The sequence below is a fragment of the Equus caballus genome, chromosome 13, assembly GCF_041296265.1.
Source record: "Equus caballus isolate H_3958 breed thoroughbred chromosome 13, TB-T2T, whole genome shotgun sequence".
Classification (NCBI taxonomy): Eukaryota; Metazoa; Chordata; class Mammalia; order Perissodactyla; family Equidae; genus Equus; species Equus caballus.
Genome location: NC_091696.1, coordinates 40,167,948 through 40,192,614, shown reverse-complemented (window position 1 = coordinate 40,192,614; position 24,667 = coordinate 40,167,948). Strand labels below are relative to the sequence as shown.

Genomic DNA, 24,667 nt, shown 5'->3' with positions numbered 1-24,667 from the left:
ATGCTGCCTTAAGGGAAAAGAAAGTGACTGGCCCTGGGCACTAAAGACGAGGACCTGATGAGACCCTGGAGGGCCCCCGGAAGCTGAGGACTCGGCAGAACTTCTTAGGGAGAGCAAGCAGCCCGTCTTCGGAACCTGGGTGCAGCCAGCAGCTTGCACGCAGTGAAGTTCACAGAAAGAGCCATCTAGTGGCCTGAACAACCGTGGTCCATCAGGGCTCCCGGAACCCCGTCTGCTGGGTTCGCTGTCTGGGTGGTTTGAGGAGAAAGGGGAGCTCCTTCGTCCGCATCCAGCCAGACTGTGGAAGTCAGGGCGTGGATGCTCCGGCCAGGAAAGGTGCCCAGATCGGCGCCTTGAGCCAGGAGTTTGTCCAGGAGCAAATCATCTCCCCAGCCTGGATGGCTCATGCTCTTGCAGAGGATGTCACTCTCCAGGACAAGAGGAGAAGAGGAGAGAGAAATAGCCCTTCCACCTGTCACCCGGGCACCCTGCCTCTTCACGGTTCTTCTTCGTGCTTTCCCAGCTCTCCGGGGCTGGACAGGCCGGGCTCCCCAACCTGCTCAGATAGCCTCCTCGAGCCTCAGTTTCCTCGTCTTTAAAATGGATGGAGGAAAATAGATAGCAGGTGCTTCGCAGTGTGTTCGTAACACGTTCTGACTCTTTGTGTTTTTATCGAGCTGTTAGTAAGCTGGTTGTCTGTCTCATCTACTAAAATGTGAGCTCCACGAGAGCAAGCATCTGTCTGTCTGGTTCCTAGATGTTTCCTTCCTGCCCAAGACAGTGGTTAGCACGTCCTTGGCACTCAGTACATACGCATGAATGAATGCGTGCAAGGTTACTGTACAAGTTTGGATGAAACGATGTTGATAACAGCTCCCTTCTACTGACTGCTCAACTCTGTGTTTTCACACTTGTTACGTCAACATACCTTCTCATCAACCTGTGAAGCTTAGATATTGTTATACCCATTTTACGTAGGAAGAAACTAAGGCTCAGAGAGGTCAACTGACTTTCCCAAAGTCACACAGCTAGGAGGTGGCAGAGCCAGGTTTCAAATCCAGAAGAGCAACTCCAGAACATGCACTTGTAACCCCACTCCAGCGCACGGTGTCCAGCGTGTCACGGTGACTGTGATTGCCCATCGCCTCCTCCTTGCTGAGAACTGTTTGAGAGGTGGACCTCGGACTCATTCCATCCGAAGGGAGTGACCAGAACTTTCCTTTTGGGTGATGGCAGTACACACAAAAGTTGGTCGTGATGAGGTTTTGCATGTCCACCCTGAAGCTTGCTAGAGATGTCAGGGTCTGGTGAACTGTGCAGCCAAGAACGGCACATCCCGTCCCACCACCAAGAGCAGCCCTCGGTCCAGGATGCAGAAATCATTTTCCAAGCACTTGGGCATGGGCGTTGCTGTCACTGTAATCCCCATGGCCCTCCGGGAGAGATGGATGTCCTCTGAGTCACGCCAAGCTCACCTGTAAACAGGAAGTGCCAAACGGGGCGCCTCCAGTTTGCAAGGAGCAGGCCTGCAAGCCTGGAGCCTTCTTGGGGAACTTGGCCAAGGCAAACTTGCTGGGAAGCCCCTGTCCCCGGTAGGGGGGCCGAGGCAAACACACGCTCATAAAGGAGATTTAGGGGGCGACAGCAGCATATTCATTTGTACCTCTACATAGTAAAAATAATTTATTGGCAGCTGCCGGGGAAGCTCAGTTCTGAAATCACGTGGAGAGCAATATTAGTGCCTTTCCTTTTCTCTCTCTCCCTGCCCCAAATGGCGTGGGCTTTCAGCCGATAGAAATTAATTGGGTTTGTGTGTGTGTGTGTGCGCGTGCACATGCATATATTATTTATTTACGGGTGGCTGTCCTTATTTATATCGCAGGCTCCGGGAGCATTTACATTTCTTTAGAGACTCTCCAGTAATGAGCTCACAAGCGGGCCGTTCATTACCCACTTGTGGCAGGGTGTGGGGGAAGGGAGCCCCAGCAGATGTGAAGGATGAGTTTGAAAGCTGGATGGATGTCTTCCATCAACAGGAGGCCTGTCTGTCTCCTTAAGAGCCCCTTTCCCAGAGGACCTGGATGGGAGAATGTTAAGAGGGTGATGGCCAGAACAAGGAGGGCTTTCCGGGGAGTCGAGGCAAGAGAAACAGAGATGTGTAGGGAAATGGAACCATCACGAGTAGCATCTTGGGGTTTGGGGGGTACGCAGCTGGGGTTAGTCCCAAGGAACGCAGGCAGAGGCAGTGAGGCAAGAGGACTTTACAACCCAGATTGTCCGTGTAAGCCTCTACCTGCTGACCCCCTCCTCCTGCAAGATTTCAGCCCAGGGTCTTCAGTGGAGGTGGCGTCGCCCCCTGGGGGTCATGTTGGAAATCCACGGAACTCTCCGCAAAGGCTAGTTGTTAGCAGCTTCTGGGAGTAGCATGTAGGTTTTATAGCCATGCTGTGTGATTTAAGGCATGTTACTGAACCTCTCTATGCCTCCATACTTTCATCTGTAAAATGTGGGTACTCATAGTACCCAGCCAATAGAGTTTTTCTGGAAATTCCCCCTCCCAGCTTTATTGAGGTATAACTGACAAATAAAATTGTAAGATACGTAAAGTGTATAAGGTGATGATTTGATGTACATAGACCTTATGAAAGGATTCCTCCCACTGAACTAATTAACACAGATTTTTAAAGATAATCTGTGTCAAGTGTTTAGCACAGTCCTTAGAATCAGTGTTTTAATAAGTGTTAGCGATGATAGTTTGGGTTTTTTCTAAAGATTTTATTTTTCCTTTTTCTCCCCAAAGCCCCCTGGTACATAGTTGTATATATTAGTTGTGGGTCCTTCTAGTTGTGGCATGTGGGACGCCGCCTCAGCGTGGCCTGATGAGTGGTGCCAGGTCCGCGCCCAGGATCTGAACCAGAGGAACCCTGGGCCGCCGAAGCGGAGCGTGCGAACTTAACCCCTCGGCCATGGGGTCAGCCCCGATAGTTGTTTTTTCTAAGTTGGAGTTTTGTGGGTCTCTCCTGCCCTTGACACCTTTGTCTGCCTCATGAACGTGCTCTTTCTTCTCAAGATTGGGCAGGAAAACTGCTTTCTCTGTGAAAACCTCTTCCACTCTCCTTGGACCCCAGACCATTCCAATTCTTGAAGGAACCCATGGCACGCATCCGTCTCCACCTCCGCCCCCTCACCTCTCATCCTGCATTGGAATAATGCGTGTCCACGCCCATTCCCCTCTCCTGTGTCTCAGCTCCACCGACAGCAGGAAGCAAGTCTTAATTCTCCTTCCTATCCTTTGCCTCTGCCGTGCCTGGCGGGGCGGAGGCTCCCCATCAAAGTTTGTGGAATGAATACATCAGTGATTCTCAACCCTGTCAGATCTAGTCCCTCTTAATGCAACAGATCTTTCGGAATATTCCTTTTATCTATCCCGAAACGAAATCCATACTTACGATAACCTACTTAGACTCACAACTCTAAAACAGATCAATATACTGCCCTCATAATGATATGAAGAATATATGAAAGTAATTTGTAATGAAAAGAATGTATATCTCATTCTGTAACTGATCAGGCACAACAATACTAGTCTGGCGCTTCTCCCACTTGAATGGGAGCTTGTTAAAATGCAGATTGGGATTCAGTTCGTGCAGGTGGGGGCTTGAGAGCCTGCGTTTCTAACAAGCTCCCGGGGGATGCTGATGCTGCTGGCCGACGGTCCACACTTTGGCTAGCTAGGGGGGAGAAGACACATGAAGAGGTCAGGTATGCTGACTCATCGCGAATTCAGTAGTTCCGAATGCCGGTGGGTGACAGGTGTGTTTGCTGGTGACCTAGCCACAGCACACAGGGATGGTGAGGATGTGATGTCCCGAAATCGTGGAGAAACTGTGAAGGATGGGAAATCTTCCCTTGAATTAAACAGTAGTGACTTTCCTAAAAGAAATCCAGTTACATTAAAATCATTCAAAGGTACTTTGTGTCATATGTAAATTTGAGTTAAAGTCCTGGCCCCAGTAGTTAAAAATGAATTGTTCAGCCACATGACATCTGGGACATCCAGAAGTCCTGCAGGATGTAGGACATCTCTGCATTGCTCAGCGTGCATGTTCCCATGCATTGCCAGGCCTCTGGCCTCCTCCACCCACTAATGCCAGGCATCCGCCAGTCACTGCGGCAACCACAAATGCCGCCACATGCTTTCAGAACACCCCGTGAAGGGCAGTCCCACCTCCATCGAAGACCGTGGTATAAACTGTTTTGTTAAGGGGTCTGAGATCTCTGAGGCAAGGCTCAGAAGACAGAGAATTACTTGAAGAACCTGGATCCTTAGTTTCAAGCAGAGTCGCACCTGCCAGGCTCAAGGCCTGCAGGTGGGTGAGGGGACATGGGCCAGGCTGGATGGGAGCTGGGCTGATCTTTAGAGCAGATCCCCTTCTTGAGACCACTGGGTCACTACCCAGCCCCGGACGAGTGTCACGCATTGGAATCCAAGCCCAGTGTTGTCAGGTCCTCTGATGTTTCAAGAGGAGGCAGAAATCTAGGTTATCAGACGAAATCTGCAGATTTTGAAATGTTGGCTGGGATCAAAAGCCAAACGAATGAAAACACTCTACTCTAGAGCAAACCAAATGTCTGTGCGCTTGATGGAACCATGGGGCCCCCAGCCCAGTTGTGACCTCTGGTTTAAATTAAGGGATGTGCTGTCAGCTCAGGGACTATTCAGTGCCTGAAAGAATGCCCCTCCCATCCTCGGGGTCACCCCTGTTCCAGCCAGGGGCCCTAACCCTCCTCCCGCTTTCCCCATGTGATCGCTGCATCTCCTGACCCCCTGCAGCCCCCTCCCTGTCTCCCCTCTGGAGCCCCTGTCCTTGGTTTAGTCGAGCCTTTTCTCCGGCCGTCTTTCTTCCTGGCTTAGCTCTGCTGTCCTGACCACTTTGGCTGGTCACTGGGGGCTCTTGTTCCTGGAGGGGAACCAGGATTGAGCGGCTGAGGTCTGCCAGCTTCGGCCTCCAGGGCATCTGCCCCTAGAGCAGTGGTTCTCAACCAAGGGCAACTTTGCGCCCCAGGGACACTTGGCGATGTCTAGAGATGTTTTTGGTTTTCACAACGGGGTGTTACTGGCATCTATGGGTAGAGGTCACAGATGCTGCTGAACACCCTACGATGCCCAGGACAGTCCCCCGCAACAAAGAGTTGTCCAGCCCAGCATGTCCATAGTATCATAGTTGAGAAACTGTGTCCTAAGGTTTCCGGAAGCCTTTGTTATGGAAGCAAGACTGGGTTGCTCATTCTCTCTCTCTCTCTCTCTCCTCTCTATCTCTGTCTCCTCTTCTTTTCTTCTATCTCCCTCCATTTCTGAGTATTGTGGCCGTAAATGTGGAATAACGGAATGTTGCAGTTCTAGGCAAACCATGTTCAAAGGGTATTTCAGAAGAGGCCAAGCTTAGGGACAGTTACTTTTTAACACAGTCATGAGGCCTCCCCATTGAAACCCCTTCTGTGTTTAGGCCGTTAGTTCCAAAACAGCGATGGTCGGAGTTGTTTCTGGAAAGCTCTTCTCCTCTCTCCCTCCGTCCTTGCGTCTGACTTTCCAACCTCACATTGCCTCTGGAATCCGACCCCTCCTCCTACAAGCTGAGTGATCCTGGCCCAGCCTCACTTTCCTCATTTGAAGCAAAGTGGAGCTCACTTTTTCTGCAGGGGGCCAGATCTCGGCTTCGGGGGCCATGCAGTCTGTGTCGCAAAGACTCAACTCCTCACCCACGCGGTGTGACAGTGTTCCAGAAGGACTTTGTGGACAAAGACTAGTGACAGGTTGTAGTGGCTGACCCCTGACCTACTGTTGGAGGTGGTTTTGAGGACTGAACAAGCCATCCCCCAGGAAACAGCTTAGCACCAGCCTGGTGAGTAATCAGCGCGTAGTAAATGTGGTCTTCCTGTCTTTATTCCTTGCACCCTCGTTCTTTCTCGAATCCTGCCTTTTCCTCTTCTCCTGTTCCCCCCTGCCATCATTTCTTCCTCCTTGTGTCTCTGCACACATATGTCTGTCTGTGGTGCTGTCTGACATGGAAAGAGCCAGAAGACTCCGGTTCACACCTTCCCCTGCCACCCACCTGCCCACAGTCATGGGGCGCTCTGAGCACCTGACTGTCACTGCCACATCGGCCTGATGTGGCTGGAAGGAATGCATGGGTCAAGGCCTGCCGTGGGATCTGAGCAGCTTCCGCTGGGTTCCTGGCCCCAAGGACACAGCGTTGTGGGGTGGAAGTCCAGGCCGTGTGGCCTTGGGCAGTGTCAAAGATGAACAAAGCTAGGGGACGGATTTTAATTGGTAATAAACTGTGGCAATCGGGGAAGGAGTCCAGCGTGGGCTGAACTCCCCTGCGACTTGTACCGAGGTGACTTGGCATTTTAAAGGGAGAATGAGGGAGTAGAGAGGGGCTGAGTGGGGAGTCAGCGGAGGAAAGAATGATGAAGAAACAGGAAGAGGGGGTTGGTCCTTGTGGAGCCCATCTGAGTCTGCTAACTGGCCCTTCTTCAAGTTCGACTCCTCTCCTTGCACAGAGGCTGGAGCACGGGGGCCCTGTGTGCAGGGCTGGCTGGGACAAACCGAGTTCTTCTGGAAGCCTCAAGTTTTCTCAGGCAGGCACTCCAAGGGAGCTGGAGTCATCCTGGGGACGTGGCCTTGAGCTGGCAGAAACCATGGGAGTGTTTGCTGAGGTCTTTCCAGGCTAGCGTTGGGGCCTGGGCGAGAAGGGGCTCAGAGGGGCTGGCCAGAGTTTTTGTCAAGAGGAAGATCTTGTGAGCAGATCACTCTCCCTCCCAGAGGACAGTTGAGGACTTCAGGGTCCTGGGGTCCTGTGGCCTCTTTCCCTATAAAAGTATTTATCAGCACCCATTTCCACTTGACCTAGATTTCTATCTGTGTGTATTTGCTGTGTGTGTGAATAAAATATAAATTGGAAGGCTTGGCATATAGCCAAACACCCAACATAAAATGGTCCTAAACTTTTCATTTCATTCATGAGTAGATATTTAGGATTACAAGTATGTATCATGTCAGCAGTTCTCAAACTTGTTGGTCTCAGAACCCCCATATACTCTGAAGTGCTATTGCAGACCCCCAAAAAGCGCTTGTCTATCAATCGTTTGCTATATATTGAAATTTAAACGAAGGCATTCTTAAAATGTTCATCTCTTAATTTTCTTAAAGTAACAATAATAACCCATTACATGTCGAAGTAAAACTTTTTATGAAAAATACATATACTTTCCAGAACAAAAACAAGTTTCGTGAGAAGAGGGGCACTGTTTTACATTTTTGCAAATCTTTGTAATATTTGGCTTAATGGAAGACAGCTGGATTCTCACATTTGTTTCTGCTTTCAATCTGTTGCGATTTCACACGTGATGGAGCCGCTGGAAAATTCCACTCTGTGCTTGTGAGAGAATGAGTGAAAAAGAAAAATAATGCCTTCATAGTATGATGAGAAGAGTTCGACCTTGAGCGTCCCCTGAAAGGGTCTCAGGGACCCCCAGGAGTCCCCAGACCACACTTTGAGAAACAGCACATGAGGCCATCGTTGTAGGCGTGGATTCCATTTTAATAAATTATAGCTAACATCTATTAAGTTCTAGACTTTAGGTTAAGTGCTGTACGTGTATCAACTCTTTTAACTCTCAGAAAAGCTCCAGTAGGTAGGTACTAGTTATTATGCACATTTTACAGAGCGGGAAACTGAGGCTCGCAAAGTTAGGTGCTGTGCCCAGGTTCACCCAGTGAGCAAAGTGGCACAGGTCGGATTCGAACACACTACAGCTCACCACCCCACCTCTCCAAAGGAATTAGGTCTGCTCATCAAGGGACGAGGCACCAGCCAAAAGCGTCACTTGAGTGCCGAGCATCCTGCGAAATGTTCTTTTGTTGATGAGAATGATGTGGACGTGTGCCATGTTATTTCCTCTGTACCACCTTTGCAAAGTAGGTCTTCTTGCCCCTTTTTGGTAGATGAGAAAATCGAGGCTCTGAGGTTAAGCTTCTTTCCCTCTATCGTAGGGTTAAGGGGCAGGGGCTGGATCCCAAGCCAGCTCTATAAATCCGGCTCCTTTGCTCCCTTTCCCATGCTAGGCATCCCGTTAGCGGTACTAAATCTGCTAAATTGTGCCAGACTTATTATTTAGGGTTCTATTAACTCAGGGCCTGCCTGTGCCCAGCGTGGCCCACAGGTTTCTAAGTGCTGGCCAGTGAAGCCACGTTCTGTGCATGTGAATGAGCTGGGCAACGGGCCCGTGTTAGGTCTATTTGCATTGGCAGCCTGGGTAACTGCGTGTCCTAATTGGGCACAGCCAGGCGCACCGTGCCTCCACCATTCTCCTGCCCTGGCACCGAGGCCCTCTTCTCCCCCAGTGTCCTTCCCAATGGCCTCGGTCACCTTTGTGATTGGAATGAAGACTTGGACACTGAATTCAATAGCAAACAGCTACTCAGCTGGCTCCGCGTCCACATGGCACAAAAGGAAGCCGTAAACTGGTCGTGATGAGTGAGCAAGCAGGTGAGACAGGCGCCCTCACGTCTGAGCAGCTCACCTGGCCAGGGTTTCCCTTTGGCACCATCCCTATTGCTGATCAGTCCTGAGAGACAGTGTGATGTTGGTGGGCATGGCCTCTAGACCCTGACTGCCTGGGTTCAGATCCTGGCTCCTCCACTTCCTAGATCTGGATTGAGTCGCTTTACTTCCCTGAACCTCCATGCTCCCATCCGAAAAAAAGGAGAGAATAGTATAGCATCTCCTTCATAGGGTTGTCATGAGGATTAAATGAATTAGTGCGCACAGAGGGCTTGGCACAGAGCCTGGGACATTTCAGCGCTGTATGTCTATTTTCTAATAGATGCGTGTTCCTTACACAGCTTGCATGTGTCAAGCACCGTATTCTATGTTTCATCGATTCTCTCGGTTCCCAGGAGGTGGGTGCCAGTGTCAGCCCCCTGGGATGGATGAGGAAATTGGGGCACAGAGAGATGAAATGATCTGTCCCGGGTCACAGAGCTGCTGGAGATGATGACGAAAGGATGCAGCAGGGAGAAGACCTGAGCATCCTTGGAGCATCCATCTGTTCCTCAGTCCCTGGTTTCTTAAGAGTCCATCAAATTATTTCTCAATGAGCTGAAATGGCAGAACTTTGTTAGTCGATCGTATTGATGAATGGCTCCTTCAGACACTGTTGAGTAACGCACACGCAGGACCTGTCACTTTACAGATGAGAAAATCGGATAGTCGCTAGAGCAGGACGAGTCCTTAAGTTTTCTCCCTTCCTGTCCAGCGTTCTTTATACACAGAAATAGGAGCGAAGGTGTCTCAATGGGTGGATAGCTTTAAAAACACAGCCACTCACCTCCACCCTTTGAAACGGGATGAAGGGGTCCGGATTCAGTTGATGGAGTGAGTCAAGATGCATCTTAAAGTCTGAATGTCAGAGAACCGGGGAAAGGCAGAGGCAGACCCCCAGGTGTCTCTGAAGCAGCAGCCTGGGTCACGTAACCTGCCTCTCAGAGCCATCTTGTGTTCAGCATATTTCTACCTGATTGAAATCGGCTCTAAACATGCCCAAGGTTGAATGGGAATGGAGGACATTATTGCATTTAATTATTTCTCCGGAATAAAAATGGATTCTAGCAGCAGCTTAGAGGTAAGGCAACAGCAGAGCAATTAGAATTTTGGAGCTCGCACACAAATGCTGGAATGTGCAATCATTGTAATAAGTACATTTAAATAAAATAAGTCAAAGGGTTACATTTGCATAAATAACCCAAGGTGAGAGTGTTGGATTCGTTAAGAGTGAAGGGGACCCAGCTAGTCGATCATAATGGAGAAATAATAGTCAGTCTGTCCTCCGGGCAGAGACCATCGGGGCAAGACCATTGAGGTCCAGTGTTAATTGGTAGCAAACCTAATCTGGGTCTACTGCTCCTTTTTCCTCCTGCTTTGGGTGGTGGGCACGTTCCAGAAGTTTTACATAATTTGTCCTCACCAAAATACCCCTGAGATAAGTATTACTATCAACATCCCCATTTTCCAGATGAGGCAACTGAGGCCTGGAGAGTCAGAGTCACTTCATTTCTAGAAGTGTGACCTTGGGCAAGTTATTTAACCTCTCTGGGCCTTCATTTCCTCCCCTTAATTAGGACTAAGACTGCCTGCTTCCCTGGGGGCTTGAAAGGGTTAGGGACATGAGGTGTGTGAAAGTCAGAGTCTGGGGGCACGTGGGTATTGAGACTATGACGGTTTTCCTGTGTGTATTTGCCTGGAAATCTCCCAAGGGTGGTTTTTATAGGGAAGGCAACTGAGTTTGGATTTCTGGATCTTGGTTCTCCAGGGAAAGGAGAGAAAAGCTGAGGCCTGGTTGCCTCCTGGCGAGCAGATGAAGAGCGAGAGGGCAGGTGAGGTGACATCTCGTGTCCATCGAGGGATGGACGAAGAAAGATGTGCTCTCTACATACATGGGATATTATTCAGCTTTGGAAAGGAAGGAAATCCTGCCACGCGCAGCCACGTGGATAAACCTGGAGGATGTGACGCTAAGTGACATAAGCCAGGCACAGAAGGACAAATACTTCGTGCTCCCACTTATACGAGGAATCTAACATAGTCCAGCTCAGAGAATCAGAGTGTAGAATGGTGATTGCCGGGGGGCTGCTAATCGTAAAGTCTTAATTATACAAGATTATATTATATTATTTTACGTTATATTATACAAGTTCTAGAGATCTTTGTGCCTATAGACAGCAATACTGTATGTGCACTTAATGATTTGTTAAGAGGGCAGATCTCTTGTTAAATGTTCTTACCACGATAAAATAAAATTTCAAGAAAAGAGTTGGGCAGAGGTGAGGAAGAACTCACCGCCTACTGCAGAAAACGCTACTGATGCAGCGTGCCGAGTCCGCAGGCCTCTGAGTGATGCCTGATTCTCCCTGACTGTGCCTCTCACGGACTTTTCTGGAAGCTGCCTAAAACCTGTGAGCTCTTCAGTCCAGAAGACACAATATTCCCCTCCCTTCTTACACTCGAATCTTTTAATTTTCCGAGTCGCGTCTGGGGCCAGGCGAAAAGCCACGGGGCCGCTCTGGGCTAAGCATCCCGATTGGGGGGACCTCTCTGAGTAGACGATGCGTATTAATCAAGAGTCACATTAGAGTTGATGATGGTGCCTGGTCCTGAGGTCACAAATTAACCAGAGAATCGGCCCTTCTCAGATGGTCAGACCAGCTTCATTGATGGCGGCATTTCCCGTGTCTGGTTTTGCGCGGTGAGCTTCTGCCAGAAAGTGGTAGAGAATGTGAGCTCTTGAAATCGGTGGTTTATGGAGGTTTTCTGCTCCAGAGACCAATCTTGCCATCCTCAGTTAAGGCGCAAAGAGAACAGCCCAAGAATGCTGGTTAGGATGCGTCTGATGAGAGAGGACATGGGTGGCTGTTCTGGACAGAGGGTCTTCTGCTTAATCTCTGCTCTCTCGTTAACTTCTAGAAAGTGGGTTTAGGGATAGAATTTAAATTCATGTTCTCGGACAGCAGGAGTCATCAAACTGATTTTCTGACTGTTAGAGGCAAAAAAAAAAAAAAAAAAAATCGGCTCCATACCTAAGAAAGAAAACCGATCAGCTTGGCCTTCTATATTAGCCAAGATGAGCTAGTTCATGCTGCAGTAACAAAGATCCCTGAATCTCAGTGACGGAAAGGTTTCTTTCTGCCCATGGGAGGGTTGGTGGAGTCTCTGCTCCGTGTTGGCCTCACTCAGGGATGCAGGACCTTCACCATCGGGAGTGTGGTTGGATGCTGTGGGGGAAAGAGAGATGTGGCACGTTCTGCTCTGGCTCCAATCCCATGTCTTGGCCACAACAAGTTGCTTGGCTGTGCCTAACTTGCAGGGGATGAGGAGTACGAACCTGTGATGGGCCTGGAAGGAAGACAACTGGAGTATTTGTCAAGAGCTTTGTTGAGTACTATCCCCCCATCCAGCTCCATCCTAGCCTCGGCTAAGAGGAGCAAAGAGGGCGATACCCTCCTCGTCCCCCACGGGAGAGGAGGGAGCTAAAGGCTCCTTGGTTTACCTCTCAGTCAAACGGAAGAGGCTCTAGACTGTAGCAAGTTTTAGAATCGGACAAGTTCACTGCCTCCCCCAGATGGCCTTGGGCGAGTTACTGAACATCCCACACTTTCTTCTTCTCTTTTGTAAGATGGGAGAATAGGAGGGCCTGCCTTAGAAGTTATTTCTGAAGGTTAAATGAGATATCACATCTGAGGGCTTGGCACAGTGCCTGGCACCTGAAACGTGCTCGAGAATGTTCTAACAACACCTCGGCTCCTCTTTCTGTAAAACGGCGAGGAGAGGACCTCCTTAGAGGGTGGTTGACAGTATGCAATACGCAGTACCTGTCAGGGTACAGGGTGGCGAGTGCTCAGAAGATGCATCTGAGAGGCGCTGAGGATTCGTCATGGCATCTGCACGGAAAGAAGGGAAAAGAGGAATCTCAGTGGGTTCATTTAGATTACAAGAACAGAGGCGTGGCACCTCACTAAGGGGGATTTCTTGCAAGTCTGTGTGGGGAGGTGAGAAAGGCCGCAAACAGGTGTCAGAACTGGAAGGTCTCCCTTCACCAAGCAGGATGTGATATCGACTCCTGTATGGGACCAGCAGCCGCTCTGTGGCCCAGTACACACCCAGCTCTCCCTTCTTGGCATCTCATTTCCTTCTTCCTACCCCACTGCCTTCCAGCTCCTGCTGCCTCAAGCTCCTGGTGCTTCTTGGGCCCTACTTACTGTCCTCTCCCTCTCTGTGACTCCCTGCCACCTGATGACCACCAGCCAGCCCTTGACATGGCTATTTGGAAGTGACTGGCGTATCCCAGATCCACTTGGCTGGGTGGGAGTGGATGGGAAGGGAGCCAGATGTTGTGGTCCAAAGCCAGGCTGCAGTGCGTAAGGGGACAGGTAATGGGGGTCAGAAGGGCTCTGCAGCTTCTGGAAAGTGGGTAGCAGGACTGGCAGCCCGGGGCCTGGGGTCTATGGTCTGGTTGAAACCCAGCTTCTCCACCAACCAGCTGGATTACCTTGAACAAGTCCCTTGTTAACTGATGCTCCTGCAAAATGAGAATAATAGCAATCTCCAACTTACGGAGTGGCCATGAGGGATCTTAGTGGCAGCTCTCCTTCTCACAGCCTCCTCCCAATAGAAGTTGGTGCTTGATGCCCAGGGAGATGGAGCAAAGGCAAGAAGGGGCCAGCCACATAGGGCTTCTTCTCCAGACCATTCCTGGGCCAAATGGGGGCACTGGGGACAGGGTCAGCTAAACCAAGCCCAGGGGAGGGGGGCCCTTCTAAACTCATACTCCTGGACAGCTGGGTCTGCACACTTAAAGGGACAGATAGAAATATTTTGGGCTTTGCAAGCCAGTGTCTGTCATGACTGCTCACCTCTACTGTTGTAATATGAACGCAGCCATAGACCATACACAAACGAACAGGTGCAGCTGTGTTTCAATAAAACTTTGTTTACAAAAACAGATGGTGTCAGCCCCTCCCCGGCACCAGCACTGCCTCCGCTATTCTGTCCGCCATTCTCTTCTTCAGGAGCTGCCAGTGGGCACATTTAGGAAAACTAACCAGGAAGTCTTCCCTCAGAATTGCTACTCATGGCCTATGTGTGTCTATAGTGACGGGGCTAGATTTAGGGAGCCAGTTAGCCATTCTCTGTGGCTTCAGAGGTCCCCTTGGAAGACAGCTTTGGGACAGTGGATGCTCTTGCAGGTTAAGGCCTTGGTAATGGGCTCTAAGCAGAAGCAACGTGCTTTGGAAATGAGGCAGGGTTAGTTGAATGGTGCGTTTGATCCGAGCTCAGAATGGCTAGGGCCTACCTCACCATGGAGGAGCTGAGTTTGGAGTGCCTGCCTTCCTGGAAAGACCCATGCCATGCATTGTCTCTAGAACAACTCCTGGCCTTTCTCTTGACCCTCGGTGACTTAATCAGTTCTGTTCCAGGTACAAACATCAAGAGCCAAACCTCAAGCACAAGGTGTCACAAATTTGCAATCCCCTTGGGATTTGTTGTAAGGATCCTTCTGCAAAGGGTGAATTTCCCTCCAAAACATCCCATGATGTCTCTCCCTCAGAGTTATCTATGGCTCGGTCTGATTTCTCTTGTGGGCGTAGATCTACAAGCCTATCCTAGAGGCAATGGGATGTATATAATTCCACCAATATTTTCTCCCCTTATAACTTTATTATGACATTTCCAGCCCGTAAGTAAATCATCACAGTGTTCTCTGCTGGCGTTTAAACAGGAGGCTGGAACAAAATGTTCATAATCCAATGGCAGAGACTATCAAGGAAACTTCCTTGAAAGGGCGGTGGTGAGATTAATAACGAGCATCGAACATCATTGTCATAGAACCTTGGAGCTTGTAAAAGCCTTAGCTTCTGGTCGGAACATCTCATATTTTCAGATGGGGAAGCTGAGGTCCAGAGAGAGAAGTCTAACTTGAAGTTAAGCTCGTGGCAAAGGTAGGGCGTGAAGCCGGGGTCCAGCCTTCCAAACCTGCGTGCCCCACTCTCCAAGGGCCAGCCTCCTTAGCATGATCCTCACTAAAGTTTCTCATCTGTGTCTCTCTCCTGTCTTCTCCAGGATGCCTACTTCTCTCACCGGCCGAAAGAGAAAGTGCGGACCGACAGCAACAATGAGAACTCGGTCCCCAAAGATTTTGAGAATGTGGACAACAGCAACTTCGCACCCAGGACTCAAAAGCAGAAGCACCAGCCTGAGTTGGCAAAGAAGCCCCCAAGCAGGCAGAAGGAGGTTTTGAAACGGAAGCTGGAGCAGGAGGAGAAGGGGAAGGGACGTTCGTTGCCCGGGAAAGGCACCAATGAAGTGCTGCCTCCTGGTGAGAGAGCTGCAGTGAACAGTAGCCGAGGGAAGGATGTCCCCAGACAGCCCCACGCCAGGAAGAGCGGGGGCAGCTCCCCGGAGATCAAGTATGACCAGCCTCCCAAGTGTGACATCTCGGGCAAGGAGGCCATCTCTGCCCTGTCCCGCTCGAAGTCCAAACACTGCCGCCAGGAGATCGGAGAGACCTACTGCCGCCACAAGCTTGGGCTGCTGATGCCCGAAAAGGTCACTCGCTTCTGCCCTCTGGAAGGTAAGTTGCAGCCCCTGAGGCCGCAGAGGCATCTCCTCCTCCGTTCTTCCTCCTACTCAGTCCCATTCTGCCCACATGCTCAGGCTTTCTGAGAATGACCGCCCTCTTTTTCAGCCCCCAAATTGGGACAGGAGATCTGATTTGTTTCAGTACTCCCTGAGTTCTGAAGTCTTGTATAAAAAAAAAAGTTGTACCAAATCAAATTACCTTCTGTTATAGCTTTAACCGATTGCCCTTATGGCAAAGGATAAAATACGGTGAAATCAGGGCTGATGTGGAAGTTGTCAGAGGCGAGGTGATTGTATTGATATGGTTTGTTTTCTCTCTCAGCGGAATATCAGGATTAGAATTGACATGAATGTTGTTGTGATTGAATACGATTGGAAAGGTTTCTAATTGGTTGCGTTGACTTTGGAGGCTCTGAAAAAACAACCTTGCCATTTTCCTCCATCTCAAATTTCTTCCTTCCTCCCCTCTTTCCTTTCTTCCTTGTTTCTTTATTTCCTCCCTCCCTCTCTCTTTTCTCCCTCTCTCTCCCTCCCTCCTGCCCTGTGCTGGACAGTCTTCTGTGTGCTGATGACTAGTGATAAATCAGATTTCTCCCTGTGAGGCAGTGAGGGATCAGAGCAGTGACAGGGGTACTGGGTCCTCCGTGGTGTCGAGACATAAGGTCAGAGCGGCAGAAAAGCCAGCTGCAGAGCTGGCCCAGGGCAGCAGGATGGAAGGTGGGGGCTCTCAGTTGGTGGATTTAGAAGGCAGGAGGGGACACTTGGCCCAGTGTCCTCTTTACACTGAACAGATCCTTTGTTCTTCTGTCTCTCTTGATGGAAAAGGGCAGGGCATGGTGAGAATGGCTCCCTAAGAAAAGTAGGCCAGAAAGACCCCTAGGGAAATCTTAATCCACTTGTTCACTGGACAGATAAGAATGCGAGGCCCAGAGAGGGGAGGAGACTTATCCAAGGTCACACGATTAATTAGAGGCTGAACTTGAGCTAAAATTCAGCTCTCTTCACTTCAAACGCGAGCCTCTCTGTTGATGCTGGTCCCAGTATGGAGGATTTGGGTCGGGGGGATGCGGCCACGTGTGCTACGTGGGTAGCGAGAGGGCTGGCAGGATGCGCGGGAAGCCTTCCACACGGCCCCCTCTCGGTGGGGTGCAATGGGGACCACTCCAGCTGTTGATTCAAGTTCATCTGTATTGTTTGAGTTTTTCATAACAAATGTGTACCTATACAATACTTCCTTTTAAATAGTAAGGTTTGAAAAGAAAAGGTTCATTTCTCCTTTATCTAACCCTAATCGGAGCCGTCTGAGTGGTTCTCATCCATATTCTTGATGGGGCTCCGCAGACAGAGTGTAGGAGTAAGTGGAAGGAGATTTTTCCACGATCTTTTGTTTACCAGGGGGTGACCTGGCAAAGAAGTGTTGGAGGCCTGAATTGAATGCCTTTCCATGAAAATGATATTGGGCACTTGCTATATACCGAGGGTCAACTAGCTTTTTTCTGTAAAGGGCCAGAGAGTAAATATTAGCGGCTTGGCAGGCCCTGTACTCTCTGTCACAACCGCTTACCTCTGCCCTCGTGGCACGAAAGAGCTCTCGACAATGCATACGTAGATGCCCTTGGTTAGCTTCCCACAAAACTGTATTTATAAAAACAGACAGTGGGCTGGCTTTGGCCCCCGGGTCGTAGTTTGCTGACCCCTGCTGGATGTCAATCCTGCATCCTAGGATATACAACACTGTGCCTTGTATCACAGTGAATCCTTCCACAGCCCCACGAGGCAGGTCTGTTGTCAACCCATTTTGTTGATGAGGAAATCGAGGCTCAAAGAGGTTCACTACTTGGCCAGAGACGCATGGCTGGTAGATGGCGGAGGTGGTATTGGAACTCAGGTTATGGAGCCCGCATCCTTTCCGGTGAGCCTCTCCCTCTTCCGGAGGCAAAAGATTTCACTGTAGCGAAAATGGTCAGACCTCAAGGATGGCCTGCAGCCTGTAGGTTGTGTTTCCTTGTTGTCAGTATAGTCACGAGGAGAAGGGAGGGTGTTAATGGGGAACAAGAGAGTTGATGTTGTCAGGGGAGGCCAGGGGTTCCCAGGCTTCTCCTGGTCATCCTGAAACACCTCCAGCATGGTTCTGCAGTGTGAGTGTGCTGAGGGTCCGTCCCCCTGTGGCCTTTGCTGCATCAGCCAAGGTGGGGCACCCTCCCAGGACCTCTGAGCTGGTTAATAAGATTGGCATTTAAGAGCCATTGCACACCCAGCCCTGGCAATGCTTTAATTTGCTGCACCACGGCCTCCCCCTTTTGCAATAAATTTACTGTGAATAGACTAATTGCAAAATAACCCTAATTGGGTAGTTATCAATGAACAACTTCCCGTGGAACAAAACGGCTTACAATTAATAGCATTTAAGCCATAAACTATTCTTCTGCAGAAAGCTAAGATGTAATTACACCCCATACGGAGATTGTGTTCCCTTTCTGGAAACCATGACACCCGGATTTCCTTCTGCTTAGGAGGAATTTGAGCTCCAGCCCCGTGGTCCTTTTATTTCCTGCTAAATGAGGAAATGGAGGCGGGAGGGGAGGGAAATTCAATCTGTGCGTAAATATACATATACACAAATGCATACACACACAGATGTACGCGCTGTGCTTGTCATTTTGCCAAACTCAACATCACCCAAACTTCAGCCAATATGATGCCAGAAGTTGGATATAATTAAGGAAATAATCCCTTATGGCGTGAAGTCTGAAAAAGGCAGAGGAAGGAAATAGATTTGAAATGTTGACTTTCGTAAACGGCTCCTGCGCTTCCTACCTCTCCCACCCCTCCTGTCCCCTCGCCCCTGCACCACTCAAGGAGAAGGAAGAGTCTAGAAGCACAGGAGATGGTTTGCTACCTGTGGAGACTTTCCTTGCTGTCTGCTTCACACTCCCCCTCCTGGAGAAAGCAGCCTGAAGGTGACACTGGTTCTCACAAGAAAAGGACGGATCTGCGCACCATCCGCTGACAACTGCTAAGAATGAGGGGCAGTGAGGTTGGGGGCGTTCTATCTCATCAGCCCCCAAGGCTGGCCTCCGGGAGGATCATTTCTAACCCAAGGCAGCCTCTCCTTCCTCCCACAGCCTCCTGCGTTCACTGCAACTGCCAAGCCACCAGCCCCCACCCCTCCCCCATTCCCCCCCAGGCAGCCCCGCCCCCCCATCCCACCCCGTACAGTTTTCCTCGGCCTCCTGTCCCTTCCTTGGGCTCCAGCATCAGAGAGCCTCCAGTCCCTGCAGCTGGACCTCCCAGTGTTTCATGGAAATGGAAAGCCAAGGCTGGCCTGGGCTGGAAAAAGATGCTTTCCATCTGGAGATCTCCAGCTGCTGGGTTTTGAATCCTGGTTCTGCCTTTGCTAGCTGTGTGACCCTAACCTTCCGGTGCCTCAGCTTCCTCCTCTGTAAAATGGGCACAGATAACTCATATCCTATCCTCACAGAGCTATTGGCTGAAATGGGGTCACGAATACAAAACGCTCAGTGCAGAGGGGAGGAAGAGGAGAGTGGGCGTGTTTGGCTGATGGCAGTAGTGTTAGCAGTGGGGGTGGTCTAAACCAAGGGGGCATTGAGAAGAGGGGTCAGGAGACAGCCTGCCTTGATGGTGACTTCCGGTGGCCCAGCCACGTCTCTCTGCTCTGTTCTTCAGACGGGGCCCCTCGTGCTTCAGGCACTCTCTCATGCTCATCCCAGCGCCCTCCGCTGTTGCCCTGCACCCCCCACTCCACCCCACCTTGTTGGGCTACCACCTCTTCCAGCTCTAGATCTCAGCCTAAATGCTGCTTCCTCAGGGAAGCCTTCCAGGACCACACCTTCCCCAGAAGCCCTGGCCTTAGGGGACACCGACTCTGATGGGGGGCAAACATAGCTTTCCCAATAAAGACTGTTCAACCTGTAAGAGGCATTCTGGTGCTAGCTATTGCAACTTTTCTGCCTCGTTACCTTTAGAACAACTAACTGTCAGGAAGCTACCTCCAACGGCTCTCACGGGCCACCAGCCTCCCTCCATCTTGAGTTAAAATGTCCCGAGGAAGACCCCATGGTTACTCTGGTCCCCTCACACTTCTTCTCCCGTTGCTGCGCCAGGTAAAGCCAGCACAGTGACAGCAGCCTGATGTCCAGGTGAAGAATGACAGATGAAAAGTGTGAGAAGGTCCAGAGAAAGCCATCGGCTGGGAGGGGGTGGCTGCACTTGAGCGGGAACTCGGGCCTGAGCAGCTGCGTCAGGTGAGGGTTCTCCGAGGAGTGGCGAACAAGGGCTGTGTCTTTCAAGTCAGCTGACCAGCTGCAGGGTTGCAAGCATTTGCACAGACTGGGGGAGCCGCTCAAGTATCGGGGTGAAGATGGACAGCAAGGGGGTTTCTGATAGAAGAGCAACTGTCCGTGCACCTGGCAACCCATCTTTACCCATCAGCCTTTGCAGGAGGCCAGAGGCTCTGGACAAATGGGCTTCTGGACAGGGGTGGCTGGGGGGAGGCTGGCCGCCTGCTGCAGAGAGAGACGGGCAGATGGCATCACCAGCTGCAGAAGGGCTGTCTCCTGTACGTCTCCACACCCTAGGGGCAGTGGGGTGACTACACGGCACGAGTAGCTGGCTTCCAGAAAGCATGGCTGGCAGCCTGGCAGGGAGGGAAAATGGAGACGTGGATGTCAGCTCGGCCACTCTGAGTGCCCCAGGGTATGTGCCTCAGTTTCCCTATCTATCAGCCAGAGACACTGCTTTTTCCCAGGTCTTTTGCTGTATCACTCGTGATGAGAAAATGAGGCAACAGCTGTGAAGAGCTAAAAGGCACCGCACTAATGGGGGTGGCGCGATGAAGCCAAGTTGATCCTCGCACAGCTTGGCCAAGCCGGTGGGGCTGCCTTGCTTTCCAAAAGGCCAGCTTTGCAGAGGACCCAGTCGGACCCTTTTTATCTCCTGCTGAGGAAGGAGCAAAGCCCACTAAAGAGGTTTCCAGTAACGGTTTGTTGGGGTTGGAGTAAACTAACCCCAAAGACCTTCCTTGAGCTTCCTAGGGAGGGGGGAAGGAGGCTGACCGTGGGTACTCCAGACAAGATCAGCAGACCCCATCCGTTGGTCACCCATTAAGTGCCAGGCAACGTCCAAGGCCAGGGCTCTGTGTACATTTTCTGTAAAAGGGCCGCAGAGTAAATAGGAGGCTTTGCAGGCCAGATGGTCTCCATCACAGCTACTCAACTCTGCCTGAAAACAGCCACAGACGATCCTTAAATAAATGCCCAGCCTGGCTGTGTTCCAATAAACCTTTATTGATGATCACTGAAATCGGAATTTCACATAATTTTCGTGGGTCATGAAACAGTATTCTTTTGCTTTTTTTGAACCGTTTAAAAATGTAAAAGCAGTGCTTTTAGGTCACAGGGGGTACCAAAACAGGCAGCCGTGGACTGGAGTTTACCGATCCTTGTTCTAGAACCGGAGGATGTAGTAGTGAGGGAAATCGGAGGGTGCTTTGTCCCTCAGGGCCTCTCCCTGCGCAGCTTGGTGTGCGGTGTCCATTGACATAAGATGGACGGTGACTCCGGGAGGTGTGCAGGGCGATGGCTCCACCTGCAAGGAGCTCCTGCCTAATAGGAGCCATCAGAGATGACAAGCAAACCAATAGACCTATGGTCCAGGGTGTGGTAAGAGCTGTGAAGACAACACAGCAGTGGGAGAGGACAGAAGAGGGGGACGTTTTTAGGTAGGTAGCCACAGATGGCGTCTTTGAGGAGCGAGTGATGGCAGTGTCACAGGGGAAGAGGCAACAGTCCGAGCAAACAGCCTGGCATGTTCCAGAAGCATCCAGGTCAGTGTGGCTGAAGCAGAGGGAGCAGTGAGGAGAACAGAAGGGGATGGGATCCGATCCGAGGGGACAGGCAGGCCGTGGTGAGGAGTCCAAACATGAGGGAGCCATTGGAGGAACTGAACAGAGTTTTAACATCATCTGTTTTCATTTTGGGGGACTTTGTTTACTTTGTGCTACTTTTTAAAAAATTTGTGTTCTTTTATTTTGTTGTGGTAAAAAAGCTTAACATGAGATCTACCCTCTTAACGGATTTTTAAGTGCACAGTACACCGTTGCTATATATAGACACAGTGTTGTGCCGCAGATCTCCAGAACTTATTCATCTTGCTCAGCTGAAAGTCTATACTCATTGAACCCCATTCCCCATTGCCCCAGCCCCTGGCGACCACCATTCTACTCTCTGCTTCTGTGAGTGTGACTATTTTGATGCCCCTGTGTAAGTGGAACCATTCGGTGCTTGTCCCTCCCCGACTGGCTTAGTTCACTCAGCATAATGTCCTCCAGCTTCATCCATGTTGTTGCACATTGCAGAATTTCCTTCCTATTTGAGGCTGAATAATATTCCATTGGAAGTCTATACCATATTTTCCATTTCTTCATCCATCAGTGGACATGTAGGTTGCTTTCGCATCTTGGCTATTAGGCATAGTGCTGCAATGAACGTGTGCGTGCTAAGTACCTCTTTGAGATCCTGATTTCAGTTCTTTTGACCCTGTCCCCAGTGAGCTGTCACCTCCCACTGATGAGGATGGCTGTTATCAAAAAAAACCAGAAGACAACAAGTGTGGGCAAGGATGTGGAGAAATTGGAACCCTTGTGTACTGTTGGTGGGAATGCAAAATGGCACAGCCACTACAGAAAACAGTATGGAGGTTTCCCCAAAAATGAAAAGTAGATACGACATTGATCCAGCAATCGCACTTCTGATCTGATTTAGCTTTAGGGAAGGACTAGAAACAGGGGAATTGTGGGGAAGTTTTTACAGTGGTCCCAGTGAGAAGATGGGGTCGTAGGAAAACACTGTTGGGCTTGGCCAATGAACTGGATGGAGGTGGCCATGAGTTGGTGTTCAGAGCTCAGAGATTTCTTTTGGGCACAAAGACCACTCACACCTGATCTTTCAGCAAACACTGATTGAGCGCCTGCTGTGTGCTAGGCAGCTGTGGCCAATAGATACCCAAGGTCCTCCACTGGGAGGTGAGTCCCAATGGGCCAATTCCACTTTGCCTTTTCCTTCTAAAGTGCTACAGTGTGTCCCCACCCCCAGCAGTCTTGGAATCATAAAGAAAGCCAGCTGCCACCCACAAGGCTTTTTAGGAGGCTAATTCTATAATTCTGGGAAGTATCGTAAATGCCCCTTCACCTCCCTCCCCAGCCCCTCCTGTTCCCCCAGGAGTGTTCTCCCAGCTGCACGGTTCTGCCATTCACTTTAACACTTGTCATTAGGCTGTGTTTGTTCCCTGACTGGCATGCCTGGAAGTGAAGCTGAAAGGTTTAGGTGGAAAGAAGATGCAAACACGAGCCCCCGAAGGAGCGTGATTAACGCCTTTCCCGGTCCTCATCCGGGACACCCTTTCGGAAACTTCATGCGTAAATAAGCACTTCTCAGGCGGAGTGTATTTGAGACAAGAGGATCACGGTTAGATGGATTTTTTTCCTTCTCATGTGCTCACAATGACATCTATAGACTAGGGGATTGGGAGCGTGTTGATAACCCGGCATTCGGGAACCACTGCTTGGAGCAGCTCAGCGGAGAGCCTGACTAATCGGCCTCCCTTTTGTTCGAGGCTAGAAGGAAGCTTTGGGCAAAGGGGTGACGCTCCTGAGTTTCCGGGTGGCGGGGTGGAGCCTGGGTGTTGGGCCAGCCCTGGAGTTCATGGATGCCTGTACCCACTGCTCCCCCGGTGACCCTCCCCTTAGCACCGCCTCCTCCCTCCCTCCCTCCCTGAAGCAGCACGTGGAGACACTGGCAGGCCAGCCTTCATTGCCAGGAATGTCGCAGGCAATTGGGGATTACTCGTCATTCAGGTTCTACCCTTGGCAAGTTCCTTTTTTAATAAGTCAGAGCAGAATCACCTATTCTTCTAGACCTTGGCATCGTGCTAGACACTCGTAAGTATCTGCTGCTCGATGAGCGAATGAATGAACCCCTGATGTTACATCCTCTCACTTTTGTGCATCTCAGTGACAATTTAGGAGAACCCGGGGGATACCCGTGGAACTCATCCTCAATGTGAACATCATTCTTCCCCTTAGCATACTTAAATATGTGAAATTTGTTTCATTTGTTTGACAAATACGTGTCGAGCAGCTAGCCCACACCAAGCGTGGTGCTCATACTGGGATAGATGAGCAAGAGAGACGAGACCTGACTTCATGGAGCTTACAGTCCCGGGAGGGGCAGGCAACAAACACAAGGATGCAGGATGCTGGCAAACTGTCGTATGCATGAAGGGAGGAAGAGCAAGGAAGTCACGGGGCCATCTCTAAGGGACCCAAAGAGCAGTGGGTAAAAAAAATCCAGAGATGGATTCGGTCTCGTTATGGAAGAATGTGCTAAGTATTCATGCGGCCCCCAAATGGAATGGCTGCTAGTCTTTGGATATACTGAGTTCATTCATTCATTCGTTCATTCGTTCAACTAACATTTATTGAGAAGCTCCTATGTGCCAGGCACTGTTTTAGGTGCCGCGGAAACAGCAATGAACAAAACAGATAACTGTCTTCGTGGAGTTTACATTCTAGAAGGGGATGACAGGTCATTGACACATAAAAAGGTAAAAGATATCCTGTATCTGAGGCTGATAGGTGTTCGGGAGCAAACTCAAGCGGGAAGGAGGGCCATGCCGGACGGGGCAGGTGTGATGGGGACCCGCAAAGAGGCCCTGCGGCTGGAGCAGGGGATGGGGGCCTCGCAGACCTGTGGGGATTTTGTCTTGACTGGCGTGACTTGGGGGAGCCCCTGGAGGGGTTTCACAAGGGTCAGGGTGGGGGTTCTGATCTGACGTGTTTGGTAGGATCTCCCTGGCTGCTGTGTTGATAGTAGGATGTAGGGTGAGCACAGAAGCGGGAAGAACCCTTGGGAATCCGCTGTTCTGATACAGGAGCCCTGGTGAGGGTGGGAGCGAGCAGGCGGAGCTGTCCTCCATAGGGCCACAGCGTGTGCTCTCAGATGGCACATGGCCCGCGAGGAAGCACCCCCTGCTGTTTTCGGTCTCTGTGCCATCCCCGCCCTTCGGATGTCAGGGCTCCGTCTCCCTCATCCTTAAGTACCCAGTGCTCCGCACGTCATAGGCCTCAGTCTTAGCGTCACTGGGTGAGAGGACAACACAGTTGTTTTGAGCTTCAGTGGCTCAGCCTCCCCGCCCCTGGGAGGAGGCCTGTATGCCCTGGAAAGTGATGGGAATGGAGCATTTAGAAATCTCTGTGCAGGTGCCATTCTGGCTTGGCCCAGCCGCCAACTGGGGGCTGAAATGTATGACCCCAGCTCCCTTCCACATTCACTCACTCAACAGGTGTTCATCAAGCATCCACTGTCAAAGTCGGGCACTAGGTTTGGGGTATTCCCTGGGGAGGAAGACCGACAGAATCCCTGTCCTCATGGAGCGTGCAGCCTGTTAAAGAT

The 24,667-nt window shown here is 50.6% G+C and overlaps 1 protein-coding gene across 1 annotated transcript in view; it reads left to right on the top strand.

Annotated features, from left to right (window-relative positions):
* XYLT1 (xylosyltransferase 1) overlaps positions 1-24,667 on the top strand; it is a 303,508-nt gene that overhangs the window by 155,688 nt on the left and 123,153 nt on the right. Inside the window, exon 3 of the mRNA XM_023616263.2 lies at positions 14,679-15,189. Coding sequence (XP_023472031.1) covers positions 14,679-15,189 — 511 coding nt within the window. The remainder of the gene's footprint in view (positions 1-14,678; positions 15,190-24,667) is intronic.